This window comes from Cricetulus griseus, chromosome 3, assembly GCF_003668045.3.
Source record: "Cricetulus griseus strain 17A/GY chromosome 3, alternate assembly CriGri-PICRH-1.0, whole genome shotgun sequence".
NCBI classification, from domain to species: Eukaryota; Metazoa; Chordata; class Mammalia; order Rodentia; family Cricetidae; genus Cricetulus; species Cricetulus griseus.
Genome location: NC_048596.1, coordinates 278,863,214 through 278,880,145, shown reverse-complemented (window position 1 = coordinate 278,880,145; position 16,932 = coordinate 278,863,214). Strand labels below are relative to the sequence as shown.

The window sequence follows — 16,932 nt, the reverse complement described above, 5'->3', positions numbered from 1 at the left end:
TGTGTGTGTGTGTGTGTGTGTGTGTGTGTGTGTGTGTGTGTGTGTGTGGTATTCCTATGTCTTTGATGTGTAAACACTGAGAAATTCCAATAGTCTTCTTGACAGCAAATGAGAAGCAATAAAAATACTTAAAGAGCAGTGGTTCTCAACCTTCCTAACGCTGCTGCCACCCTTTAATACATGTTGGGGTGACCCCCAACCATAAAATTATTTTGTTGCTACTTCATAACTGTAATTTTGCTACTGTATGAATCATATAAATATCTGCATTTTCTGATGGTCTTAGGTGACTCCTGTGACAGGGTTTTGAATGGGTAGTGGCACAAAGGTTGAGAGGTTAGAAATGGAAGGTTAGAAGCGTTTCTTCCTGGCTCTCTGAAACAGGGTTTCTCTGTGTGGTCCTGGCTGTCCTGGAACTCACTCTGTAGACCAGGCTGTCCTGGAACTCAGAGGTCTGCCTGCTGCTGCTTCCCAAGTGTTGGGATTAAAGGCGTGCACCACTACCACAGGTACAAGATACAACAGTGCCGCCCAGTTACCTGAATGCATTGTTAATTATGTGACCCAAAATTGAATGGCATGTAACAGAAAATTATTTTTAATGATTATTCACCTATCAGTGAAATTCTTCAGAAGTTAAAGAAAAAAAGGGGGGCGCTTTAGAGACATTCGCATTGCCACAGTTGTAAGCATTTTGTTTGCTTCCCATTGCCCTAAGAGTCATGAGGAGTTCAATGAGAAACATGGTCATGGTTCTGTCCATAGCATTGAACTCATTGTAGGAGCACAGTGTGCAAAGTCAGTTCTTAAGAGACATTCTGCACTTACGTCTTCAAGAAGTTTGTGTGAACTCCAGTACAACCAGGGTTTGCGGTGGGGCTTCCTTCAGTTATCTCTCCCTTACAAACACACCTAGGGTTTATCTCCTGGGTGCTTCTAAATCCGGTCAAGTTGACAGTGAGAGTTAAACACCACAGAGGTGTGTTTTCTATTTTATTATTGTTTTTTCTTTAGGAAAACTGTGTCCATGCCTTTGAAAATATGCACTACTGCTTATATTTTCACTTTCTTTGAATGACATTTAATTCTGCAATCCATTTGGAAATGAGTGATTGGGGCGGGGGCACAGTTTAAAAAAGGAAGCAAGTTTCCATCTACCCTTCAAAAATTATGATTTGAGCCAGGTGTGGTACTGGTGGTGGCGTAGTCCTTTAATCCCAGCACTCAGAGGCAGCCGAATCTCCATGAGTTCCAGGCCATCAAAAAACAAACCGAAATTTAAAAAAGTAGTTGACATGATGCCAGTCACTAAACACTTTGTATTCTCTCTGGTTTGAGTAGAGTTATTCAGTAGTAGCTATGCAGAGTTCTCAGCTCTCTAGCCTAGGTCACGTATGTGTCCCAGACTCCTGAACACAGTAACTGTTGTAAAGTGTGGTTTGCTTCAATACTAATTAGTTCTCATTCCTGTCCTTCACCTTTAAGTACAGTGAATTTTATTTTCCCCTTGTAAGTCCATAAGGTATCACTAGACTCGGTAGTGGTGGGAGATACTAACTTCTGACCAGAGAACTCTCTGCCATCTGTTTGGTTGCAGACGAAAAGAATGACCTTTGTAAAGAGTGTTCAAAGAGTTGGTTTCCTCCAGCCCCAGCGCCAGCCTGGGGACACAGTCTCCCTGCAGGGACTTGAAAGCACTGTGCAATGCCTCTTTGTACACTTGTTCCTGTCTAGCTTACCCACTTGACCCAGGACAAGTGCCCTTTCTAGTGGACACACCTCTGTGAGTGACCGACAGTAACTGTTGTGTGACTTAGATCAAGTAAGGCAATGTTCATTAATGTCGGATTTTGTTTTCCCTCCTAGGTAGCCTTTCCAGTAAATATATGACTCAGGGGAAAGCTTCAGTGAAGAGGACCCAGCAAGAATCATGAGGGAAGGAAACGCAGCCCTGGAAATGGCCAGTCAGGCACCCCTATCCACTTGGAAAATTAGGTTCACTTCACAGGACATAGCAACACAGATCAGGCTTCAACAGAACAGTTGAGGGAGATGTTGGAATTTTTTAAATTTTAATGAAATTGTCAATGAGGAAAAGAAAAATTTTAATACAGTCTTAACATCAATCCCCACAGATTTGAAGAATTTAATAGAAGCCATGATGTGTTTAAGCAAACTTAAAAGAAAAAAATATAACTGGGGGCCAGTACTCAGTGACTACAGTGTCATGCTTTTTAATTCTTTCAGAACACACTAAAAATAGTGTGCTGCCCACGGAAGGAATTAGCCCTCCTTCCCCTCTGCATCCCTTTTTGATCTCAAGTGTTTGTTGCTGGACCCTGGTGTGGACACACATCGGTACCGTGTGCGAGCATTCTCCATGGTTCTTCGTAGAAGTGGGAACACAGAATGCAGGCACCGATGGACGTGGGCCTCCGGGCCTACAGCAGCACTGACACATACCTGGGGCTTCCTTCTCTACACGACATAACAATGAAGTCATGAAAACAAGTAGTCCTATTTGCTGGTTTAAGAAAAAGAAAGAAAACTTCAAGGGGAAAATGCAAGAATAAAAGTGCTTTTTACTTTTTATGATACTCAGAAATTGGGGTGGAGAGCTCTTACAAACCTCTGGAGATCAAAGAGGCTGCTGTCTGCCAGTCACAAGTTGGATTGGCACCCTTCTGGATCTGACTGGAGCAATGTCTGAACTGTTTCTCTAACTTCACAAGCCTTTCTGAAATAGTACATCTTCAGAACTATGCCTCAGTTTATTTATCATTTTAAAATAAAATCGAACTTTGAATCTGTAATTTTATCCACATTCTTTTCGTATAGAAAAAGCCTCATTAGAGCAAACAGTCAGGGATGTGGGACAGGACAAACATCCTTAGTATTGATGACTGTGAGGTGCCCTTTGACTGCTCTGGGTTGTTGACAGCTGTGTGCTGGGTCTGAGCTGCAGGAGACTGGGGGCTAAGAGAGAGCTTGCCAAGGACATTCCCAGAATTGGGAAGTCCTGGAACATGCATGCATGTGCACTTCTGTTCCTATTCTAGCCACAGAAGTGTTTGAGAATTTGGAAATCATGCTAAATAAAAATGGTGACCATCAAATTCATAAGTTGTGCTACTGGGCCAGCTGCCTGCTACGTGACTGCTCAGCTGCTGTTCCTCTTGTCTCTGGCTCTGAAATGGCAGCATGCCACTGTGGCCTCAACAGCCACACCTTCCAGGAAAAGCACTTGTGTTGCCCCTCTGCCCTTAGAGCAGACAAGAAATATGCCACCAGACTAACGTTTATCCCCAGTGGTTATTTTCTTCTTGGGTTTTTTTGGTTGGTTTTGGGGCATATGTGTTTTAACTTATCCCTAAAATTGGGAAACAGAATTGCCGTGTTTTCTTATATCCTTGCAGAGATTTCCTACGTTTTGTTTTGATTCTTAAAAGAAACTCTGTCCAGCAGGCTGGGGGTTTGGTGGCTTACAGTGAGACTGGGACAGTGAGGCGTGTTTGACCAGATGAGGGAGGAGAGTGCCCAGGACTCGGCCTTTCTCCAGGTACCGGCTCCCCACAGCCCCGCCAAAGCTGCCTTCACAAGTGAGTGATGTCAGTGCCCGCTGCTGTTCTTTCTAAAACCGCAGGATCCAGTTTTTACAGCCAGAGTTTGAAAGCTGCGTCTTCACTCTTGCTCACTATGGACAGCGCTGACAAGCTTCGTGGTAAAAGACGCTTTCCAGTGTTCTTAAAAAAAAAAAAAAATCAGTCTATTTTGTCTTTTTGCTTCAAAAGTAGTTTCCATTTAAGTGGAGGGAAAGAAAATCTTCTACGTGGAACAAAACCCTCACAAGACAGATCCGTGAGTGTCGTTCACAGTGTCACAGGCACCGCAACCGCAGCAGAAACGCGGCGAGCCCGTCTGGGCAGCAGCAACGTGGAGCATCTCCTCTCACCCGCAAAGCGCCCTGGGGGCCGCTCGCCCTCCGTCCTTGTCCTCGGAGCCGCCCCGGGGAAAGCACCCGTCACCCAGGGCCGAGCGCTCCTCCCGGGCCTTCCTGGAAGGGCAGCTGCTGCTCGCGATAAGGGGCTCCCGCTTCCCATCGCGAGCGTGCTGCTCTCACGGGCCCCGAGCGCGCGCGCACGCGCAGCTGCTCCCGTGGACGCTCGCCCGCCGAGCACGGGCCCCCGGAGCCGCCTCAGCACCACGGCGTCTCCTCCTCCATCCGTCACCGGGCCTCCCGCCCGCCAGGGGGCGCCGCGCGGAAGCCGCCGTTCCACTTCCGGTGGCGCAGCCCGCAACGTCACAGGTCGCCGCCCGCGCGTCGTCAGCGATGACGGCCGCGCGGCCCGGGCCCCCGTCACTCACCCGGCCGTCCAATGGTGGCGCGGGGCGGGGCCTGCGGCGCCTGCGCCGGAGCTTGTGGCGTCGAAGCGCCCGCCCCCCGCCCGCTCGCCCGCTCGCCCGCTGCCCTCGGTCCGCGTCCATGGAGAGAGGCTGAGGCGGCCGGACGCTCCGGCCCGCCCGAGCGAGGCTGCGGGCGCCCTCGACGTGGCCATGTCGGCGTCGTTGGTCCGCGCCACGGTGCGCGCCGTGAGCAAGAGGAAGCTGCAGCCCACGCGGGCGGCGCTCACGCTGGTGAGTCACCCAGGGCAACCGGGCGAGCCTGGCCCCGCCGACCCGGGCTCCCGGCGGGCGGCGGGCGGGCGGGCGGGCGGACGGGCAGCGCCGGGGTCACGGAGGTCACGTCCCCCGCGGGCCTCCCTCGATGCCGGCGACCTCGGCGCGGCTGTCGCCCGCTGGCCGAGTGGGAGGTGTTTTTATGACGGGCCGTTGTCGGGGCCTCTCAGGTAGGCTCGGCCGTCTGCTCCGTTGCTTCCCCCGGAGCCAGCTCGTCGTCGTCCCCGCAGGCACACCGGGCGATGCCGAGTGCTGTGCTTCCGGCTAGGATGGGTCTTAGGCAGTCAGGGTCCGTCCTCAGAGAAGCCAGGGCACCGGACTTTTCTCTGTTTGTGGTTTGCCCGTGTTTTCTTTCTCTCTTTTTTCCCCCGTATTGCCTGTTCCTCGGGAGTTTCCGAGCTGCCCCCTTTCTTCCCCATTCTTTCCTTTTCAGCAGACGTTATCAAGGCCCGCAGTGTTGTTTGTGTGTGTGTGTGAGAGAGAGACAAGAAACAAGAGACTTGCCTGCCCCTCCCCCTCCCCTACCCCACCCCACCCCGGCCGTGCTTACCAGAAATAACGTCCCTGCCGGTGTTCTGTAATCTTGTGCGTCTTCATGAATCGTCACGGCGGATCCCAGTTCACAGACTCGGCTGTGGAGTCTGCCATCGGAACTCATCCTTCAAGTTGTGTCCGGCCCTTGAATCTCCTTTCCCTGTGATTCTCGTAGCGGCTAGTATGTGAGTCTGCTGGCTGGTGTTGGGAAACATTCTGAACCCCAGCATGTGTACCAGTTAATCAAGGGCTTACTGAGGGGAGGGGGCCCCCGCAGGGAAAAGGAGACCAGCAAACACCGGTAAACTGATGCAGATTAAATACTGGTTGCCTGGCCGCCTGGATCGGACAGGGGATTTGACACATTGGAACAGCTGAAGAGTGCTCTAGAGTCTACTGGAAGTGAGCCATGGCAAGGAAAGGTGTCCCTTGAAAACGTGAGCAAGGGCTGCCTCTCTTAGCTGATGTTTGTCCTGGGGAGAACTGATGGTTTGTGGTGGTGAGTGCGGGGGGGGGGGGGGGGGTGTTGAGGGGTTAGGACTGGCAATGTCTCAGTTCACCACCTTAGTGCAAGTACCCTTGGATACTGGCAGAGAACATCCAAGGAGAATGGGCTCCTTCCCACCCCCATATATCTCCAGGAGTTAGTAAGAAGAATTGGGTTTGAAGGGAGCAGAGTAAGGTGTGACGGAAGAGTGTAGGACTTAGACACCTCCTGGTTGACAGGCCGCTTTATCTCCCTCATTGTGCAAGGCAGTCTAGAGGCTCTTGCTGCATAAAGCTCAGTTTGTGAGTAAATGATGGGCCAGCCAGTCTGTGTCGGTATCTACAGAGAAGCTAGTTCACTGTTCACAGAAGGGGGGTGCTTCCCCTCTGCTGCCTGATGGCGAAAGACCTGTTCTTGGCTGGAGTAGGTCCAGAAGACCTTTGGAACAGCAACTGGCACGTGCATGCGGTTCAGAAGCTGTTATCGGGAGAACTACAGTACAGCTGGTTCTAGTCCTGTGGTAGAGCAGCTGCTTAGGGTGTGAGAAGGGAGGGAGCCTGTTAGCAAAGGATCTTGTCCTCCTGCGAAGTGTGGTTTGCTTCGTTAACTCTTTGTGTCATCAGTTTGGTAGCCCTTGCAAATACTCAATTGTGCCTCAACCAGGGAACTGTAAGACTAGAACCACAATGAGTAGCAAGCCCCAGGGGTGGGGGAGGGGCCCAGCTGGCAGAGGACGTGCTGAGAGGCATGAGTTCCCAGATCAAAACAGCTGGGGGTGGGGGTGCTGCATACTTGTAATCCCAGTGCTGGGACTGGAGAGGGCCGGGCCTGGGCTCCAGTGGCCAGCCAGTGACCCTGCTGGACAAGCCCTGGGCCTGTGAAGCAGATCTGAAACATTCACTTGGGGTGCATTTCCCAGCCCTCTGACAGCAAAGACGGCCCTGAAATAAGTTTTGGTTTGTGGCTGTGAATATCTTAGATTTACATGTATTTAACTTGTATACATATATGTGGACACATGTGCCTTAGTGATGGTATGGTAAGAGGGAGTCATTTCTTACTTTCCAGCATGTGGGCCCCAGGGATCAAGCTCTGGACCTCAAGCTTGAAGGCAAGTTCCTTTACCTGATGAACCACCTCACCAGCCCTTTAATAATTTTTTAAAAACTTCTTCAAAGTGTTCTCCCTTAAGCAACCGCATTCCTATGGTTTACGTGGGAGTTGATTAAAAGGCATTGTTAGATTTTTGTGTGTTTCAATAATCTGAATTCTGAGTCTTTACTTGTTGGTGGGTTTCTTGGGAAGATTCATGTTGAGCTATCTAGGGGGTGCAGACACAGTAGAGAGCTGCTGGACTTCGGGGAAGACGTTCTCATCATGGCCAGGGTGTGCACATAGACCTGGAGTCAAGGGGGACACTTAACCTTCTGCTATACCTAGAATAGAAGGGGGCAACCCTACCCCTAGTTCCCATCAACCCCATTCTGTTATTTTGACTAACAAAAACATTTCCTTCAGCAGTTCACTCTACTCAAGTCAGAGGCATGAAGGTCAAGTGGCAGGACCCACCTGCAATACTTAGTGTCTGTTTGCAAAACAAGGCAAAATCAGCGCTGGCCACTTGCCCAGTTTCAGCTGTCAGTCCCTCTCCTTGAGAGCTCCTTAGTAACAGCTCCCCCTGAGGAACATGGTCCTTTGACAGCTGCTCAAAGGCATTCAGGTCATGTTAATGTCACTTTCCCTTTGCGAGCCTTTCCCTGTATACAGTGTGTCAACATTAACAGCCCAGTGCCTGCCTGCGTGGATGATGGTTCCATGTACCTTGTTTTTACTTGATGTGTTGAACTGGTTTTGTTTTGAGAAAGAGCTAACTGTGTGGATCAAGCTGACCTCAAATTAATGATACTCCTGCCTCAGCTTCCAGTAGCCAGGAGTATTAGGCAGCTACTGTTTAAATGTTTTCTAAGACTTGAGGAAAGAAGGAAACCTGATTTTTAAAAATCAAATTGGATAACTTAGAAAACCTTATGGGGATAAAACTCAGGCCCAGTTAATGAAAAAGTACCCATGTGCTCTCCTCATCTTCACCTTTGACCTGTGCCCTCGAAACCCAGGCTCTCCTTCAGATTCCTGCTCCAGCAAACACTTTTCTCTGGGCTTTTTGTTTTATGAGTGGTCTGTCTGCATGTATATGTACCATGAGTGCCTGATGTCCCCAGGGGTCAGAAGAGGGCATTGGAGTCCCTGAAACTGAAGCTACTGGTTGCTGGGAATCAATGTCAGGTTCTGTGCAGGGACAGCTAGTGCGAGCTCTAAGCCGCAAAGCCACCTCTGCAGCTCCTCTTGTAAGAGTATTTTCAGAAGTTGTGTTCTGTTAACAAAGAATGGGTTTGTCTCCTCAGCATGCCTGTCATAGGAGATTTGATGCCGTAAAGGCTGGGAAGGAAGTGCTCAAGGGAAGTCTCTTGGAAGTGTGATAAACAAGCACATTTTTATGTCCTATTTATCCTCGGTAAACCTTTTACTTTCACTAAAATTGTTTTCTTTCTGAAATTAAGTTTAGATAATTAAAATCTGTTAGAATCTTTAAAATCTGCACATCTGTTTAATTCCTTCCCAAATTTGTTCACATTTGAAAGTTATTTCTTTTTCTGGGGCCATATTTCAGAGCAACCACTTAAGATGTGAAGCAGAGAATATTGGTGTACTCTGGCATTTGATGTCACCAGGTAGCATACCCTCGGCTGATGTTCAGATGACACTCTGCATTCCTTCCCGAGAAGAGCAGCCTGACAGTCAAAGTATACAATTAGGAGCAGGGGCAGGATCTTCCACAGACACTCAAATCCCAAGGACTTAGAAGTGTAAGCTCGCCTGTCAGTTTCTCTAGTTGCTTTGTGGTCTTGATTATTTTAGTAATAACTTTTATTTGGCTTTATCTCTAAATGTCTTATTGCTGTAGCTTTATTTTATGAGAAGTACAAATAATGGCAAGATGTAATAAAAACACCTGTAATTGGCTTGATTGATGATAATTACAAGCTGCCAAGTAACCAGAGAAACATTCAGTCTTCTTATAACTCAGTCTGCCTGAGCATCACTAGTTAGGAGTGTGCGTTAGTTTTCTTTTGCAATTTGTTTTCTCTTTTGACATGCACCTGTATGCTGGGCTTTGGTCATTGTCACCCCACGTTGACCTTTCTCTCTCTCTCTCTCTCTCTCTCTCTCTCTCTCTGTCTGCCTGTCTGTCTGTCTCATTAAAGCCATTCTTCCTAACAAGCCCCAATACTTAGATACATTGTTGTTGTTAAAGGGTTTAGGTGGGGGAGGGGGGTGTTTGGTTTTGAATGTTGCAGGTCAGACTAGGTTCCCAGCGTCCTCTACAAGAAGGTGGACAGGGTTTCCCTGTGTGGTTCTGGCTGTCCTGAAACTCACTTTGTAGACCAGGCTGGCCTCTAACTCAGGGATCCATCTGTCTCTGCCTCCAGAGTTCTAGGATTAAAGGTATAGGCCACCACTGCCCAGCTTGTTGTTAGTTTTAATGCCTGTTTTAAATACCTCCTTGAGGTTGGCATTCCTTTCTTCTGCCCTTCATGTTGGGCCTGTGTGCCACTTCAGTCTCTGCACTGTAACTGGGGTCAGGACTATACAGAGCACACTGGCATTGATGTGTGTGGTGTGTATGTGAGGGGTGCTGGTACGTGTGCACATGGGTGGGTGTGTGGGTGTGTGTGGGTGTGTGTGTGTGTGTGTGTGTGTGTGTGTGTGTGTGTGTGTGTGTGTATGTAGACTGGAGGACATGGCCAGTCTCATTCATTCCTCAGGTGCCCTCCACCTTTCTTTTTCTTTGAGACAGGGTCTCTCACTGAACTGGAACTCCCCAAGTAGGCTAGGCTGGGCTGGCTGCCTCCCTCCCTCCGGACACCTCCCTACCCCACCTCATCACCTTCCTACCCCACCTGGCCAGCTTATTGTTTCATTTTATGGAGACTGAACTCATGACTTCCAAACAAGCACTTAACCAGCTGTGCAGCCTTCTCATCCTGTAACACACAGCTTCTTATTTCATGTTGTTTTCATTGTTGACTCTGTATTTTCTAAGTTGATTCTGTGACTCTTGGTTTGGTTCCATAGCGTATTTTGTACTTTATCATCTGTCCAAGCCTCTAAGTGAGATCTGAACTAGGGCTGGGCCTGTGATCTGTCCCCTGAGCACTGGCCTGATGCTTGTTACACTTGATCATAATAGACCCTGCCGGCTGGAGTAGCTAGTGAGCACAAAGTAGGAAGGATTTCTCTCACCTTTGTTACTGTAGCTGCCAGTTTGCACTGTGCCCCATCCTCTCCTGGACTTAATTGTCACACTCTCTAAGCTGCCCTCTGCATTTCAGATTTAGTCTTCACGGGAGTCCTGGGGAAATGGGATTGTCCCTATTACCCCAGGTAGGAAGCTAAATGTTAGAAAAACTGTTTACGGTGTCTACCTTTGGAACATACCCAGGAAGTAGTCCAGGAATGTTGCGGGTCAGACTAGGTTCCCAGCGTCCTCTACAAGAAGGTGGACAGGTGGCAGTGATGGGAGAACTGTCTACATCAGGACATTTTCTCCTGCCGAAGACCACTAAGCTAGGCTGAGCTTCATTCTTAGCTACACAGTCACATACATTGTCCTGTCACTGAGGAGCATGGCTGCTCACCCAGGTATCCTGGTATGTTGTTGACCCACACTGGAAATCTGTGCCTGGAAGCAGCTCTAGCCGTACACTCAGATGGATCTGAAAGGGGTTGAGCCAATAGGGGAAACACCCAAAGTTTGGCTCTTCTGCTGATAGGCTGTTCGTGAGCTTCTCTCTATGGCACTGTGCTTGTTACAGGGCACGAAGTAGATACACAAAATATGATCTTCCAGGAAAAGTGGTTTCCGTTGGGGTAAGAGTGTGTGTGCTGTGGCTGTGACTTCCTTTGCTGCATGGAATCCACAGCTCCTCTGACCAGCACTGCACAGGTGCTCTTACAACCGGCTCCTCTAGTAGAAGGCTTCAGAGGATGGGCTTCATAACTGTTTCTGTTTTTCCAGACCCCCTCAGCTGTGAACAAGATAAAACAGCTTCTCAAAGACAAGCCAGAGCACGTAAGTAAGGCCTGGGAAGGGTTGGCGGAGCTAAAGTTCTGTTCACAGGACAAGTGTATTCTGTTGCAAATATATGTTTTCATTTTTTACGATGTTTGTTTTTGTTAGTTTACATTGCTAAGGACTCAGCCTCCTGGCCAGACTCATGCCAGACAAGTACAGGGAGCTGCACCCAAATTCTTGAATCACATGGGGAGTTTTTCCATAAAAAACAGCTACTCACTGCTCAAAACCTTAGAAAGCCAAGACTCGGCGTTATCACTCTTATGCCAGCCGCAGCCTGAGCTTGTCTGTGCTCACTGTGGCTGGGCACTCCCCCGCCACCACTGCATGCCTCAGGGTGCCTGAGGGTGTTCTGGAGTCTCTCTGGCCTCTGCCTGCTGCATGGCAATGGCACCTTCTCTCTTAAGTTGTAACAACCAGAGTCTCCCTAGGGAGCCACTGGCTTGCATGGTGCTTATTCTTATGTGCATATCTCTTTCTTCTGGAGATGACAGCATGCTTGGTTTCATTTGTTAATTCAACCTGAAGACCTTCCAGATCATTTTCTAAAGGTCTCCCCCTTCATGGCTGCACATATTCCACTGAGCAGATTTGATTCGTTCCACTCGTCCTCTGTATGAACGGCTGCCACAGACATCATTTGCCAGCTGTAGGTGAAGTGGGCCGGCCTGGCTTACCGTGCCCGCAGGGGACCTACCCCTGCATGTAGGGTACTGGAGTTAGGTGTGTGAGTCCTTCAGGCTGTGGCCTATGCGTGCTGGTTCTGGGATTGCTTTCTGGATTCTCTTGTACTACATGACTGAACCTCATGAACCTTCATCCTAAAAGCTGTTAAGTGCTGACAGGTGTTAGCTTTCTGACCGTGAAATTAGCCTGGTAGATTTGTCCTTATTGGTGTAAAATGTGTAATTTATAGCATTAACTTAAATTCCTTTTCCAAAACTCCCATTACCGAAACCTTTCTGGACTGGAATTGTATGGAAACAAGGCTACCTTTGAACTCAAGGGAGACTACCCATCTCTTCCTCTTGAGTGCTAGGGTTGCAGTTGTGAGCCATCATGCCTGCCTAAAACTGAATTTACTGGTACTGAAGAGGGTTTCTGTTTGCTTTTGCTTTTTGTGTTTATGGGAGTGAGTGTAGGACTTCAGACATAGTAGGTAAACCTCTGCTGCAGAACTGTACCCCTTACTCACCCTGTCTTTACACACTCTAATGTTCACTGCCTGATGTTTGGACTTGTGTTTTGTTTTAAATAACTTCCTGATTACAGAGCTAGAAACTAAAGCCTGCGCTCCAGAAATAATCCATGCAGCTTATTCCCATTTGGAATAATGGCCCCTCGTTCTAAGCTTTGTAAGCAAGCTCATGGAGCAAGCACACCTTGTAGGGTTTCACAGAATTGGAGTGCCCTGGTAGGGAAGGAATGAGTAGTACTGGACTGTTTACTTAAAAGGCAGGCACCAAGATTGAGGGTGTAGGTAGATAATCTTAGAAAGCCACAGTAAGGTGCTGTGTTTTATGTCAACTTGACACAAGCTGGAGGCATCTGAGAGGGAGAACCTCAATTGGGAAAATGTCTACATTAGATCTGACTGTACGAAAGCCTGTAGGGCATTTTCCTAATTTGTGACTGATTGGGAAGGGAGGGAGCCTACTTTGGTGGTTGTTTCCCCAACCTTGTGGTCCTAGGTACAGTAAGAAACAGCGTCTTCCATGGCCTTTCCTTATACTCCCCTTCCCCCCACACACACAAAGTTTAAACGTCTTTGGCTTCCTGGTATTTGGAATGTTTACCAGACTGCCTTAGAAAGGAGACTCCTGTGCAGAGGCAAGATGGTTGCCAGGTGACAGGATGATGCTCCGTGCTCACTAACCATGGAAGCCTTCAGAAAGTACCGCACAGAACAAAGAGGAGTGAAACCTCTTAAAGGAAGCCCGGGTTTTAACGACAGAATCTGCCATCAAATGCCCTTTTAAAAAGCAGAAAAGAGGCAGTCCTAGTAGTTCGTCAGCCTCTGAAGCAGGTGCTGGGATTCAGGGTGTAAGTCGAGTCATCACACAAAGTTTATATTCTCAATTCTTTTCAGGTGGGTCTGAAAGTTGGTGTGCGAACCAGGGGCTGTAATGGCCTCTCTTACACCCTGGAGTATACAAAGACAAAAGGAGATTCTGATGAAGAAGTTATTCAAGATGGTGAGTTCTCTTATCTTTTTGAAACAGGTTCTTTTGTAGCCCAGGCTAACCCTGATCTCTCCCTGTAGCCTCAATCCCTGCTCCACCTCCTATGGTGGGGTGTAAGTGTGCGCCCCCACACTTGGCTGTGGCAATGGGTGTTGTTGTTTGTTTTGGTTCTTTAACATTTTATGGGCACTTTGTCCTGATGAAAACTTCTGTCCTTGTACAAAACTAATGTAAAGACTGTGTTAGGAATGGTCCAAGTGGTGTTGGCTACATGCCCTGCATTGGCAAACAGGGGGAGGTGACATTTTTCCTAGCTCTGTTGAAGAACCTGGTGCAAGGAGAGGCTCACAAACTGGAAAGCCCAGGGTCTCACATCGAAAGTAACCAGTGAAGCGTTGAACACAGTCAGATCTCTCTGAGGGTTTGGAGAAGTTGTGTTCTATTTTGGCTCTAAATGGTCATCACTGTGAAAGGTTTTGGCTTGTTTTTGTGTTGTCATCCCCCCTCCCGTTTTTTTTGAGACTGGGACTTCATGATGTAGCCCAGTTTCAGACTCTTGGTTTTCCTCCTCATACACCCTGAGTGCTGGAATCACTGCTGAGGGTCAGGTTCATCCTCACAGGGTTTTAAAGCTCTGTTAGTGTGTGAAGTCAGAGGTCAACTTTTGAGAGTTGGTTCTCTCCCTTCACCATAGGTTCTGGGTATCAAAACTCCGGTAGTCGGGATTGCACGACAAGTTCCTAAAGGAGCCTGAGCCTCTCACCACACACAGACTTTAAGACCATAAAGTGAACCATCCAGCCATTGCTGTTGAAACAGTTTCACATGGGTGTGTGTGTTAGTGCAGACTCCTGTGGGGGCCAGAGGCAGTTGTGAGCTGCCTGAGGTGGACTCTGGAACCAGGCATGGTCCTCAATAGGAGCAGCACATGCTCTCCAGCCACAACTTAGCTTTTGAGGACTTGTTTTAGTTTATCAGACACCAGCCCCCGTGGTCTCGAAAAACCTATCAAAGAGTTGGGTACAGCCGTTCAGGGTTAACACTGCTCCTACCATTGGCAATGGGTAGCTTATGTTTGGGTTCAAGATCAGGCCAGGCCAACCCTGTATAAGACAGTAGTAACACTAAAGCCCTAGAGAAAGGGAGAGCCACAGGTTTGTATACTGAAGATATGTTGTTAGTAGCTTGCAGCCCTTTTTGTGTGAGACAAACAGGAATTATATTCCCAACTGTGCTTCCACCATATTTAACTGAAATAATTAACCAATAAAGGCCTTTTTAAATTATAAAAAATTGGAGCTGGAGAAATGCTCAGAGGTTAAGTGTTGTGGCTCTTCCAGAAAACCTGGGTTCAGTTCCCAGCACCCACATAGTGGCTCACAGCCATCTGTAACTTTTGTTCCAACACCCTCATATGGCTTCTGGGTTCCACAGGCATTGCACACATACGTACAGGCAAAACACCACACACATAAAACTTCTTTTTAAAGTGCTTTGGTTGCTCTCCTACAGAGGACAGGACCTATAGTGTGTGTTAATGTTTAAGTGATACGTTCTTGTATTTTCACTCCTGCACAGTGACAAGGGAATGTTATTCATTTTTTTTAAGGCCATCAGCAGATTACAACTCTGGGTCCCATGATTGTTCTCTGAAGTCCATGTCTCATTGTGTGGTCTTGGTTTATATGATCCAGTTAGAAATGCACCATGGAACAACTGTACTGTGGGCGTTTTTACCTGACAGGGTCAGGTGCAGATGTTCCCAGAAATCTCATTAATGCCATCATTTAAAAACTCATAGAATTACACATTTGCTATAGTGTGTGGGGGCGGGGGTGAGTAAAATACAGAGAAAGGCAAACCACAGTATTGCAGAAATGCCATGGGATTTCCATATGTAAATAGGTCTTCCCTGTGATAATTGGTTGGGCACAGACTGGGCTGGTGGGAAGCTGTGTTCTTCCTCCCTGTAAAGAAACTCTGGAGTTGCCCAGAAGCTGTGGGGTATCAGTGGTACCCACTGGGAACTCACTGGCTGGTTCTCCACACTGCAGGCTTTATGTGACGTGTGTTTTCTTTACCCCAAGGAGTCAGAGTGTTCATCGAAAAGAAAGCACAGTTAACACTTTTAGGAACAGAAATGGACTATGTGGAAGACAAACTATCCAGTGAGTTTGTTTTCAATAACCCCAACATCAAAGGAACTTGTGGCTGTGGTGAAAGCTTCAACATTTGAAACCTCAGGAGGACTCCAAGCTCCAGGAGAGCCGGGATCTACCTGGGAGCTTACTGAAGAAATCATGTGATTGTCACGTGCTCAGAGTTTATAATGTGTGGCCATCTCAAGGGGGAAAATAAAGTGATGCATTTTGGAAATCAAGCCAGTATGCTAAGAGTCCCAACAACTGACATCTGTATTGTCTTGGTATCTGTATGTGAGAGACCATTGGTTTCTTTGGGCCGTTCTTCTGTTCTTTACAGAAAACTCCTACCCTGCTCTTAACACTGCAGTGTGCTTTGTGACAGAACCAGCTTTGTGGCCACGGATAACAGGTGTGCACCCAGATCCAGGTGGGACAACTGTGGGTGACAGCGTAGTGGTACCTCATTCCCCTCTCAGATTTGCCATGGCCTTTTATATTTTTATTAGAAATATGGTTATCGGATGCCTCGTTTGCCTGCTCCTCAGCAGTTCCACACTTCTGAGTGGTGGTGTCAGAAGGTGGGCGCCGCCAGGCCTGGCCTCAGTCCATCCCCTAGGAGGTGCTTAGACCTTTCAGTTGGAGGCTGCTGTGACCAGCAGGCAGCTAGCTCACTGCACTTCACCCTGTGCATGTAGAGACCAGATCCGAGCACAAGTCAGAAGAGTTAGACCGCACCCAGCTCCCCCTTCCGCACAGATGATACCAGTGCTCTATGAGACACTCAGTGGGGGTGAGTGGTGGCCTGGCTTCCGTGCCTGGGCAGTGTTTTCATAAGACTTTCTTAATTTATGGAGATTGCATTAGTTTTCTTTTGAATGGAAAAGTCTTGTTTAAACCCTTTGTGTGAATTGCCATCTTGTTTGTTTAGAACTTTGAAACAGTAGTTTCTTACAGAGATCCTGCAATGGTGGAATTACCCTTGGAGCACAGGACCTATGGAGCAGAACATGGAAGTGTTGTCTTATAGTTCCCAATATGCGTATACTCTCTGGTTCCTAAATGAAATAGCTGAATTTTTAGTGTTTTTATCACCCATCTTTTGAGTTGTGATTTTGCTGTAGAGTACAGGCCAGCCTCACTCTCGACCCTCCCGCTGCAGCTTTGAGACATGCCAAGCTTTTCTTCAGAGCGGTCTTGACTTGTGTTGACATCTTAAGTGACCTGTGATTTTCATGAAGTAGCTGGGGTTAATATTTGCGCTATTTACTAAAATACCTACCACCAAAATGCACCATGTAGTTTTATATGATTGTTGATAAGTCTGTATCATAAGTAGACTTGTTGATACACCTTTAATTTGTGCAATATTGTATGTAGCGATTGAGTATCAATTAAAAAACACCTCTCTGTGATCCTAATACTGTCTTTTTTGGGGGGTGGGGGTTGGATTTGGGGTAGTTAGCTGCCAAAGCCACAGACAATTGCCGTTTCTTGCATCTGTCTCCAGAAGCCTAAGAGCACACTGGCACACTGGAGATGGTGCTGTCTTGCTTTGCTGCCTGTTTGTGAACGCGCACACACATACACATGCACACACACACACACACACACACACACACCCTATCCCTCCAGTCATCCTCAGGAGGAAATATCATCCGCACTCCGGATGCTTTTCCCTTTGTTGTCTAAGCTTCAGCTTCTCTTCCTTCCAGAAGCATCTTAGTTCAGATCCAGTGAGACTGTCCTGGACTTCACAGAGCCTAGAGCTGGCAA

General features: G+C 47.9%; 2 protein-coding genes across 6 annotated transcripts in view; both read left to right on the top strand.

Moving 5' to 3' along the window:
- Nucleotides 1-2,813, top strand: part of Tut7 (terminal uridylyl transferase 7) — a 57,943-nt gene extending 55,130 nt beyond the window's left edge. For all 5 annotated transcript variants that reach the window (XM_027409690.2, XM_035443021.1, XM_027409691.2 and 2 more), the window contains one exon: nt 1,867-2,813. In XM_027409690.2, the coding sequence (XP_027265491.1) occupies nt 1,867-1,934 (68 nt within the window). In that variant the 3' untranslated portion in view covers nt 1,935-2,813. The remainder of the gene's footprint in view (nt 1-1,866) is intronic.
- A 1,630-nt stretch (nt 2,814-4,443) lies between these two features.
- LOC100768277 (iron-sulfur cluster assembly 1 homolog, mitochondrial) lies at nt 4,444-16,571 on the top strand. Its single transcript, XM_027409693.2, has 4 exons — nt 4,444-4,635; nt 10,776-10,829; nt 12,922-13,027; nt 15,103-16,571. The coding sequence occupies exons 1-4, from the start codon at nt 4,555-4,557 to the stop codon at nt 15,249-15,251; spliced, it is 390 nt and encodes a 129-aa protein (XP_027265494.1). The 5' UTR covers nt 4,444-4,554; the 3' UTR covers nt 15,252-16,571.
- The last annotated feature ends 361 nt before the right edge of the window (nt 16,572-16,932 follow it).